Consider the following 10458-nt stretch of genomic DNA (forward strand, 5'->3'; position numbering starts at 1 on the left):
TATCCACCTCTTATTGCAAAAAGATTTATGCTCAGCGCTGACTTCTGCCTTCCTCCCTTTTTAACTTTTCTTGGTAGGAGTCTCTGGAGGAGGCATCCAGGAGAAGGAAACTTGAGGAGTTTCCCTGCAAGGATTTTGCTCCAGATCACCCAGTACCAGGAGAAGGATGGAACCAGATTAAGGCGGGATATCTCACAGCAGCGTCTGGCTGGAGGAGTCATCCTCACACCGAGACGCTCATGGAAAACCACAGAGGACCCTTTTACCTCCCCCATGGCAAAGCCTTCCCCCAAGCAGAGCCCCAGCACTGCAGGGTCACAGAGCCCCCGGGTGATGGCAATAAATAGATGTATTTGACCTTCTGTGCTCAGGGGATGAGGCGACGCGGCTGCACAGCCGCACGCCCGGGTCTGTCTGTGTTTATCCACAGCCGTGTCCCTGGACACGCAGACCCTCCCAACCACAGAGGAAAACCAGGGCCAGGGCTCACTCATGGCTTCCCACGTGCTCTTTTAGCCCCAGGCCCATGGGGGTCCAGCACTCCAAGAGCAGCCAGTGCCTGGGACGCACAGTTATCCTTCCACCTGGTCCTGCCGCCACATCCCTCTGTGCTGTGTGTCTGCCAGCATCACCACCTCTCCATCCCCACATGACACAGGCATGGCAGGGACACCAACAGCCCCATGGCCCCAGGCATGCCCATGATAATCTAGTGGGGCAGGAGGGTCTCTCCCCAGTTTCAGGGATCAAGCCCAGAGCACAGCTGAGCTGAACATGTGGTGCTTTCTGCACATGGGGAACAAGCCCGGGCAAATCTACAGCCGGTATTTCCAGGCAGGTAGAGCTGAGATGCTCCCTGCTCCCTGGGCTCTGATGGGGAGGGAGAAAGGGAGAAGATGAAGAAAGACAACAAAGTCTCCATCTCCAAGGATGCCCCAAGGGTGGAAGCCTCAGGCTGTCCTCGCTGCTGCCTCATCTCCAGGTGAGGCTGAAAATGGTGCCACAGTCATGGTAGCACAGCCAGGGTGGGGGCAGGGGCCACATCCTGCTGTCCAGCTGCTGCCACCCTACTCATGTCTGCAGGGAGGATAAAACAGGGGGACATTCACTTCTGGGAAGTATCCAAGGCCAGGTTGGACAGGGCTTTGAGCAACCTGGTCTAGTGAAAGGTGTCCCTGCCCATGGCAGGGAACTGGATGAGCTTTAAAACCAGCTCAAACCATTCCATAATTCCATTATTCCCTGCCAAGGGTAGAAAATGATGGTAGAAGAAGGAACATTACAGCCCCATGTCCTTTGGCATCTCTTATTTGTTCTTGAAACACATCAAAGGCCCAGCCTTGTCCCTTCTCTACTGTGATGGAGTGAGCCAAGTGACATGTCTGGAGTGAGCCAAGCAGCATCTCCCTGGGACAACTTCAGGTTTCAAACAGGTCTTGAGCTTCCAGTGGCACCCAAATCCCAAGTGGCACCATGCTCCACACAGAACCCCCACTTCCCAGCCTGGGTCAGGGCACTGTTTTAGAGCCCAAGTGAGGAGGAGCAGGGAAGGAGGGAGCCGCGGGAGCGAGGTACCGCTGCAGGGCTCGCGCCTTTGATCTGCTGAGCAGACTCTGCCCTTCGGTTTGTTTAATTGTTTCACACTTGCTCTGGAAATAGTTTACAGCAGGAAGCAGTGGGATAACAGCGGGGCTGGCATGGGATGGGATGAGCCTGGGGGGCCGGTGGAGAGGTGCCCTGTGATGAGAGACACAGATGACCACCATGTCACCTCCTTCCCGTTAACCCCTTGTTGACCCTCCCTCCTCTTCCTCTTTCCCAAGCTTTCAGCCAAAGGCTGGCAGCCATCCCTCCATGTCCCCCTGTTTGGGAAAGAGCCATGGCCTCCAGCAGCTCAGAGGAGCTAGGTGGGAAACCCAGGAGTCCAGTGGGATGTCGATACTGCTGTGCCTGGTTCAGCTGGTACCCCAGCATTAATTCTCCATGCTCCAAGTTTTTGCTCCCCACTGTTGCAGGCACCATGGCCTCGCTGAGCAGGGTTGGCTCCCACAACCCTGTGAGGAAGCATCAGTCACACAGGCTGTTTCTGTTGGCAGTGCTCTCTGGGCAGAGCCCTGAGCACCCTCCTGCAGCCACAGCTTGCGGGTAACACTCACAAACAGGTTAAGGGCTTCAACCTGTCCCAGGCTCAGGGCCTGGCTGGATTTCAGGTGGGACATTCCCATGCCCTGGGACAAGTTGCTTGGTTTGCAATCTTGACTGCAGCACAGAGACAGCTGGGGCAGGAGCAGGGCTCTGGGGGCACAGGGAGGAGGGCACAGAGACCCCCCTCCAGCACTGCTGCACGCACAGGATGCCTGCACACATCTGGGGGTTGTGGGGCTGCCTCTGGGTTTGGCTTCCCTGCTTCTCCCAGTGTGTTTGTTTATTTGTGGATGCGGCGCATGGGGCTGGCCAGGCTCTGCCTTCGAGTTCATGAGTTCACAGCACAAAACAAACAACATCCGACCCAGCTCCGTGCGCACTGCCTGCACGGATCGGGAAGGTGGGTGGGAAATGGCTCTGTGTACCTGTGTGCACCTGCGTCCTGCTGCGGGTCAGAAGGTGAATCCCACCCCCTGCTTCCCAGTGCAGGACCCTGTGACTCCCAGGGGATGCTCAGCCCAAGCCCTGGTCCCCTGGTACAAACAAACACCCCCATTCCCGTGTGTCCCATGCTTTGGGTGCCCAGAGCCCCTGCTCAGACACGCCGTGGGGACCTGGGTGCTCCTGTGGTCACTGAGTGGGCACTCTGGCCCCGGGGGCTGTGCAGGGGCTGGGGGGGCTGTACTGGGGGGGCTGTGCAGGGGCTTCACTGGGACCACGGGGGAACTGCACTGGGATTATGGGGACGGCTGCGTCAAGGGTGGGGTGAGAGCTGAACTGGGGATGTCCAGGGGCTGCACTGGAACTGTGAGAAGGCTGCTTGGGCGAATCTGCATGGAGGTGTCCGAGGCTGCTCTGGGACTCTGCTCATTGGAATGCTGTGCTGGGGCTGCACCGCGGGCTTGAAGGGATTACACAGGGGGTTGCACCGTGGGTGTCCAGAGTTGCCCGAGGGGGTCTGCACCGGGGGTATCCGTTGGCGGCATCGGGGGTGTCTGGTGGCCGCATACGGGGGGCTGCACTGGAGGTGCCCGGTGCCTGCGTGGAAGGAAAGGGCTACCCCCGGGCTGCCCATGGGGGCCCCGCGGACCCCCCAACCCCGCTCCCGTCCCACTCAGCGACCCTCGGTGGCGGGAAGGGGGGGTCCCAGCGGCGGCCCCCGGGGCTGGGCAGGGAGGAGCGTCTCGCCCGTGCCGTCCCATCCCCTCCCGTCCCGCCGCGCCCGGCCCGCCCCGCACCGTCCCGTCCCGCCCCCCGCCGCCCGGCCCGGCCCGCCGGGGCTGAGCAGCCGCGGGAGGCGCCGCGTTCGGAGTCGCTGCTCTCGGGTGCGCTGTGTTTGGGGCTCCCGGCGGGGCGGCGCGGACCCGCACCCGCACCCGCACCGGCTCGGCTCGGCTCGGCTCGGCCGAGGCCCCGCGGATCTATGCGGCTGTGAGCGGCGGGAGCAGAGCGGGATGGAGCGGCTCCTGGCGCCCGGCCTCCTGGTGCTCCTGCTGCCCGCCCTGACGCGAGGTGAGGGCCGCCGCCGAGGCGGGCCCCGCACCGGCCGCCCCGCAGGAAGTTTGCCGGGAGCGGGGCCGGGCGCGGCGGGAGCCCCGGGCACGGCGGGGCACGGCGGGCACCGGAGCTCGGCGCCGCCGGGGGGTCCGGGCCGGGAGATTCCCGTGGGAACCGGGACTTGGCTGCTGCGGCGGGATCGGAGCGCGGCGCTCTCGGTGGGGGGGTCCGGGACGCGGCTCCTCGTGGGAACCGGGGCTCGGTGCCGCGGGATGCGCGGGGACCGCGCGCGGCTCTTGCGGGAGGACCGGAGCTCGGCGGCGCCGGGAGAAGCGGGGCCGGCACCGTGGAGGGACGGAGGGGCTGAGCCCCGCGGGGGTGGCCGGAGCTCGGCGGCGCCGGGGGAGCCGCGGCCGGAACCGTGGGGGGGGAGCGGGGCTGAGCCTCGCGGCGGCGGCCGGGGCTCGGTGCCCCGAAGGAGGCGCCCGGGGCCACCGCGAACCGGAGCTCGGTGCCGGGGGCTGCCGCGGGGAGCGGCGCTCGCTGCCGTCGGGGGAGCGGAGCTCGGTACCGGGGGGCGCCGGAGAACCGGGGCTCGGCCCGGCGGAGGGGCGCGCGGGATTAGGGCGCTCCTGCTGTTGTTCTGCGAGAGCTTTTGACCGTTTTGCAAATTTTTCTCGGTTTCCTGTTTCTTGAAAGTCAGTCGAGGCCCCCCGGGCCCCCCCCGCCGGAGCTCCCCCCTCCCGGGGCGGGACCGGGAGCTTCGCCGCAAAGCGCTGCGAGACCGTCGGGGGTGGCGGGTTTGGGGCCGGGAAAAAGAGCCCCAAAAGCGGACGGCGCTGCGGGACAGAGGGGCCGGAGCCCTGCGGTGCTCCCCACGTCCCGGGGCCGAGCTAGCAGCCTGCTCCGGAGAGCCCTGGGACGGTTTTGGGGAGCGGAGGCAGCGGGACTGCCCTCATCCCACAGCGTGGCTGGCAGCCCTCGGAGGCAAAGTTTGCAGGAAGTTGTGCCTGACCCGGAGTGGTCCCCAGCACCCCACGGGGACACGTGGGGCTGGGGCCAGAGCCCCAGCGGGGTGTTCCTGGGGTGCGTGGGCTCGGTGCCCATCCAGGGCACGATTTTGGTTGTGGTGGTGACAGTGCAAAGCTGAAATGGCTCAATGTGAAACTGCCCCGGCTGCACACGCGTGTCACAGAACCAGTTACCGTGAAGAGCGAGCGGGGCAGAGAAGGGGAAGAGCGAGCCAGGGTGGAAATCGGAAGCGATTCTGGTACTTTCAGCGAGTTGCTGTGGTAACTCTGCAGAATTTGACTCTGAGGGCCAGACAATGAAACCTGTACTCACAGCAAGTTATGACGGGCGATTCATTTCGTTACCGAGTTCGTGGTAACTCATGGGCCCTGGGGCAGATGGTTTTTCCCAAATGGCATTTGTCACTCAAGGGCCTAATCTGGGGTTTCGCTCTGTCAGTCCTGCTGGAGGAGCAGGCACAGCCTACCCTCGAGCCCACCCTGAGTTTATTTTTAGGCGAGCCTCTCAGAGTTGAGGCCACGCGGCCCCTGCCTGCCCCCATCACCCTGCGGGTGGGGGCTGCTGGGTGCTGTACCCCCACCTTGCCAGGCTGCACAGGTGCAGGGGGCTCTGGGGGTCTCAGCAAGCCTGTCCCCAATCTGGGTGACTGCTGCCACCCGGGACCTGTGCTGTGGCTAACGCTGTCCCTCTGTTTGCAGGTTTACGGTGCACGCAGCTCGCCGAATCCTGCCTCAACGGGGGCAAGTGTGAAACTTTTCCCAACGGGACGGAGGTGTGCCAGTAAGTATGGAGGAGCCAGAGGATTTTCATCTCCCCCGACCAAAGTATTGACATGCATGTTGACTTTGCTTTGAAGGCTCTGGATTTAATAGGGCAAGATGCGTTTTCTTTCCTTGAGTGGCAAGAATAACCTGCTTGTGTAGGAGTCACCGCGAGTTTGGCAGGATCGGGCTTTGTTCCTAGCTGGGTGGAAAAACATGGGCAAAGGGCCATGTTTTGCTGGTGTTAACCTATGCAGACTGCCCTGCTGATGGAGCAGGAGGTAGGGCCAGCCTGCGGCGCTTGTTGGACCGTCGGGCGTGGAGGGAGGCTGTCTGTCTGTCTGTCTTCCAGCTACTCCCTCCTGGCCCTGAAGCATTGCCTTTCAGCCCCTTGCAGTTTGTGGGGTGACCAGTACATCTCCAATAAACACTCAAGAGAGGTTTCATGGCGTGGCTCTGGCTGCTGGAGCTGCCCCAGTGATGTCCACGTCCATCCCCAGGGGAGCAGGGCCACCTCCTCCTACAGCACTGCCAGTGCTGGTGCCAAGCTGTGGTCTAGCCTGGTGTTCCTGGAGGGACCTGGCACCCAGGCCGGGGCTTTCTCCAAGCTGATTGTGGGGGAACGGATGTGTAAAGCGTTGGGACTCTTTGAAGGACCAACCGACCCACCGCAGCGATGGCCGATTCACTCCAGGCTCCCAGGGAACAATAACCAAGAGAAATGAATAAGACTCCAGCTCCCTTTTTAAAACTATTCCATAAAAGAAATGTGAATGGGCAAGGCTCTGTTTTCCGGCCAGATTTCCCCTCTGCCTGTTGAACGTGGCCCGAGCTGAGAGCAGGCGGGGAGACGTTCCCACCCACCCCAAATTTCCAAATAGGAAGTCCTCGGCGGAGGAACCTGAAGGCATTTCCAATCCCAACCTGTTGAATGGCAGTTTCCCTTGACAATGTGTGTTGCTTTTTTGCAAATCCGCCTGGGTGCCGTTACTCTGCCCAGTAGCCGGGCACCTCCCGCCCCCTTCTCCAAGCTGAGCCCCCCAAACCCTTTGGTGCAAATAAATCAGCAAATCAATCAGGCACATGAGCAATTTAATGGACAAAGGCTGGGTCCCTTTGTGAGCCACTAATGAATGCACGCCACTTTTTTTTGCACAGAAGCCCTTACCAACGCTTGACGCTCTAAATCTTGTTTTCTTTCATTCAAAGAGCGACAGCTGGGATTCGGTCGAAATTCGGCAGCTATTGTTAAGGGAGGCAGATTAATGCTGTGTGACTAATCATGTATGGCTTCCCAGAATGCCCAACCCTCCACCCCCTCCCCAACCTTACACCCCTCCTTTTCCTTGTGGTCATTCTTTCCTTTTTTTCTTAAGTCTCTGCAACTCCTGATTTACATTTCATGTGCAGATGGTGATGGAATCTAATTAGATCTGATGTGTGCGAGCTCTATTTGGAGAAGCCGCCGAAGTGGGCTTGGGGTGGGGTTTCTTTAAGAGAAAAAGTTAACTTTATACAACTTCTTGCTTGCTGGCTGTGAATAACTGCCTCTCTCTTGGCTGCAGACGCCGTGATGGCTTCGTGAGTGTGTATGAGTTATTTTTGCAGGAGCCCAAGGTGTGTGTGCTCGGTGTGTTAAAGCTCTTGTCCTGTGCAGGGCGATGGGGGTAGATATTAGAGGTACAGCCAGGCTAGAGGAGGTGCAACTTCCCAAGTTATCTGATAGCAACTCGCAAAACCCTGGTTTTTCACTTGTTTGAATATCTCTTTACGAGGAGTTTTGCTTCCAAGCTCCTTAAACAAAGCAGAGCCAAGAGCACAGATACCAGACGCAGAAAAGCTTGGCACTGCCCTTTGGCGCCTGCGTGAAATGCACCATTTTGGCTGCTGGCCACATCTCTGCTCGGCCTGGCACTTAACAAAGTTTGGCCATAAAGCCCCATTGTGCTGCCCCCACAAATCCAATTAGAAAGTGGAGTGAAATAAATAGCGTATGAGGGAGACGCTACTCCAGTGGACGAGTGTCCCGGTGCTTGTGGCGGGACAGAGCTCGTTGGGTTACGTGGAGACGACTCTGATAACTCCAAACCCGGGTTATCAGCCCCGTTACGGAAAGGGGATCGCCGGTGCGAGACAAGGAGCTTTCTCTGCCTTTATTATTTTACAGGGGTGGTTTGTAAAGCTCCAGGTGCCTTATCTTGCTTGTCCCTTTGCCAGGCAGTGCGGGGCACGCAGGGCTTTGACTGAATGGAGGGGACTGAGCGTTGGATCGGCTGGAGGGCTCGCGACAGAAGCGCCCTAATTAAGCTGCTTTGGAGCTGTTTTCCATCTTGGCAGGGTTGTCCGGGTCTTCCAGTGCTGGAAGAGTAGCAGCAGCAGAGTTTCCTGTGTCTTGCACAAACCCCAGCTGAAGGCACAGGGTGTTTCTGTCCCAGAGCTGGAGCTTTAAAAGGTCCGATCTGGAGCTGGTGGCTGCTGCGGGGTTTGATGTGAGGTTTCGTGGCACTGGGGAGCTGTGGCATTCCAGAAAAGGCACTTGCCTTTGGCTAAGGCATTTTCCCAGACAAAATGAGAAGGTTTTTCCAAGAGGGAGTTTTGACTTCTAGTGATAGCTCCTAATTAGACTGTTGGATAACTCTAGTTTTGACTGGCATCCCTGCAAATGAGTCGGGCTGATTTTAGCTCACTGTGCCATGTGACATTTATTCCCAGGACCTCCCTTGCTCCGCTAGTTAAAAGCAGATGGAATGAAAGAGGGCTGAGTTTCCAGCCTCTCACCATTAAAGTTGGAGGAGCTGTGCCTGGGTTGTCATCCTCTTGCCCAGAGAAGCAAACGAGACGGCAAAGGGAAGGAATAAGTTAAATTAATCACTAGGTTTGTGCTGGAAAGGGGGAAAAGTCGGTTTGCTAAAGTACTTCCTCTGTTTATGAATCAGTGTGGTGTTGTAGTTCAGCCAGGGCAATGGCTCCTGAGCTGGTGCCCGTTGCCACCACCAGCTTCCACGGGCAGCGGGCCAGAAACACGGGAAGAAATATTCAGAGGGGGACCATAGCGGGAAGAGATGATTATTTTAGCTCAAAACTCTTTCAGGAGACAACCAGGAAGGCAGAGGAGTGATGTGAGCCCCGCAAGTCTCTGTACCCTTCAAGTTATTCAACTGCTCAGTCATTGTTATCTCATTGTAAAGGGCGGAAGTTTCCTTCTGGTTTGGTTTTTCTCATGTGCTTTAACCCAACGTTATTTCCATGAAATAATAACAAAGAAAAAATGCAGTCTCGGTGCTGGAGAGGAAGAGGGTGGAGTGTTGAACAATCAACCAGAGGAAGCCCTTAAAGAACTAGAGGAGCAGTGATTCAGCCATGTTGAGAACTCTTGGTGGCTCTTTCAAGTCTGATCTCATTCTCGGAAAGAACAAGGTGGAAATGGGTAAGAGGGGAGATTAAAAATACATAAGTGTCACCTGTTGTGAATTCCAGTGGAAAAGAAACTTAGCTGAGAAGCCCAGCTGGTGAGGTCATTGGGACAGCAGCAGAGGTTTTAGCTCTTTTCTAAAAGAATCTGTTTACACCTCTCCTCTCTGCAAGGTGTCTCGATGGCTATCAGTTGTCTCCGCTGGTCCTACTCTCTCCTGTTCACTTGCCTTGGGATTTTATTCCTTGAGCTGAGGTTTTTCTCATGGCTTGGATGGTCGGGATGGGCAGAGGGTTGTACTGCGTGGCCAGCGTGGGTCACGTTCAAGAGATGTCTCAGTGGCTCCCTCAGCAGTCCCTGCAGCACAGAGATGAGCAGGAGAGATGGGGTGCTGCCTGCTGGGATAAATTTGCTCAGGGATGCAGGGGGGATGCAGTACTCACAGTGGCCATCATCACCAGAGATCAGAGGGGCTGCTTCCTGCTGTTTACTCACAGCTGTTAGATGTGTGACCCCAGAGCAGCTTGCCTTGGAAGGGACATTTAAAGGTCACCTGGTCCAGCCCCCCTGCAATGAGCAGGGTCATCTTCAATCTTCATGATGTGATGCAGTGCTCCATGGGCAGCTTCTGGAGGTCTCTCACTTTGTTGTATGGGGTATGTTTTAATCCACCAAAATCTGTTCCACCTGAACCCCCCGACTCGCTCTCTTCCTCCCTGCTGGCAGCCACAACATGTCCATTTGTTCCAGCTGATTCTGCATCCCTGGCCTCACCTCCAAGGCCGTTATGGTTTATTGTATGTAGCATGAGGGTGACACGTATAAGTCACTGCAAGACCAGGCTATGCACCAATTAAGGGCTCGGACAACATAATCAGGAAGCAGTTAGCAAGTTTTAAAATAACATTGTTTGGAAATTAACCTGCTTTTTCCAGGCCTGGAGGTGTGGTGAGCCTGGTTTTTGCTCGTGTTGGTAGGTGTCCCAAGTGGTAACGGCGTGTGTACATGAGTGGAATGTGAAATTTATAGAGCATCAGTGTGTTTAACGAGGGAGTAGCCTCGGGGTGCAGTCAGGGAGAGCTGGTACACTCTGGATCTGGAGACTTCTCTGTGGTTAACGTGTTGCCAAACTCCAGGTGAAGGTTTTAGACCATGTATTGGGGCTGTGGAGTGGAAGAGCCTCTGGAATACAACTTAACTCTCCCTCGGAAATCAGGCCTGCAGTGGGATCTCAGTTGAATCCTGCCTCCATCCCAGCAGCTGAAAAGGTGTTCAGGGTCCACCTGCTCCACTCAGGCTGTGTCCAGTCATCCCTGAGGACTGCCCAGCTCCTGCTGCCACCTGGGATGAGGCAGTGCCATGGGGACTTGGGCTGCTCACTCACTGCTCCCCAGGCTGGTCCTGGGCTGTTCCCACAGCTCTTGCCTTGGGGTCCAGAGTTAGAAAGTCCATCAGGCCAGAGAGGTGATGGCTTGAGGTGATTCCAGATGCTTCTTGAATGGTGTTTTCATCTCATTACAAGCCCTTGGCACATGGTACTGAGCCCCAGTGCCTGAAGGATGGTGCTGCAGCCACCAAGCCCAGCAGCTGTGCCCAAATCCTACCAATCCC

The 10458-nt window shown here is 57.7% G+C and overlaps 1 protein-coding gene across 1 annotated transcript in view; it reads left to right on the top strand.

Annotated features, from left to right (window-relative positions):
- The first annotated feature begins 3536 nt into the window (after positions 1-3536).
- NOTCH1 (notch 1) overlaps positions 3537-10458 on the top strand; it is a 45674-nt gene continuing 38752 nt past the window's right edge. The window contains exons 1-2 of the mRNA XM_017810373.1: positions 3537-3657; positions 5373-5454. Of these exons, the coding sequence (XP_017665862.1) occupies positions 3600-3657; positions 5373-5454 (140 nt within the window). The 5' untranslated portion in view covers positions 3537-3599. The remainder of the gene's footprint in view (positions 3658-5372; positions 5455-10458) is intronic.

The sequence above is a fragment of the Lepidothrix coronata genome, unplaced genomic scaffold (assembly GCF_001604755.1).
Source record: "Lepidothrix coronata isolate B3197 unplaced genomic scaffold, Lepidothrix_coronata-1.0 Scaffold28, whole genome shotgun sequence".
In the NCBI taxonomy this organism is placed as follows: domain Eukaryota; kingdom Metazoa; phylum Chordata; class Aves; order Passeriformes; family Pipridae; genus Lepidothrix; species Lepidothrix coronata.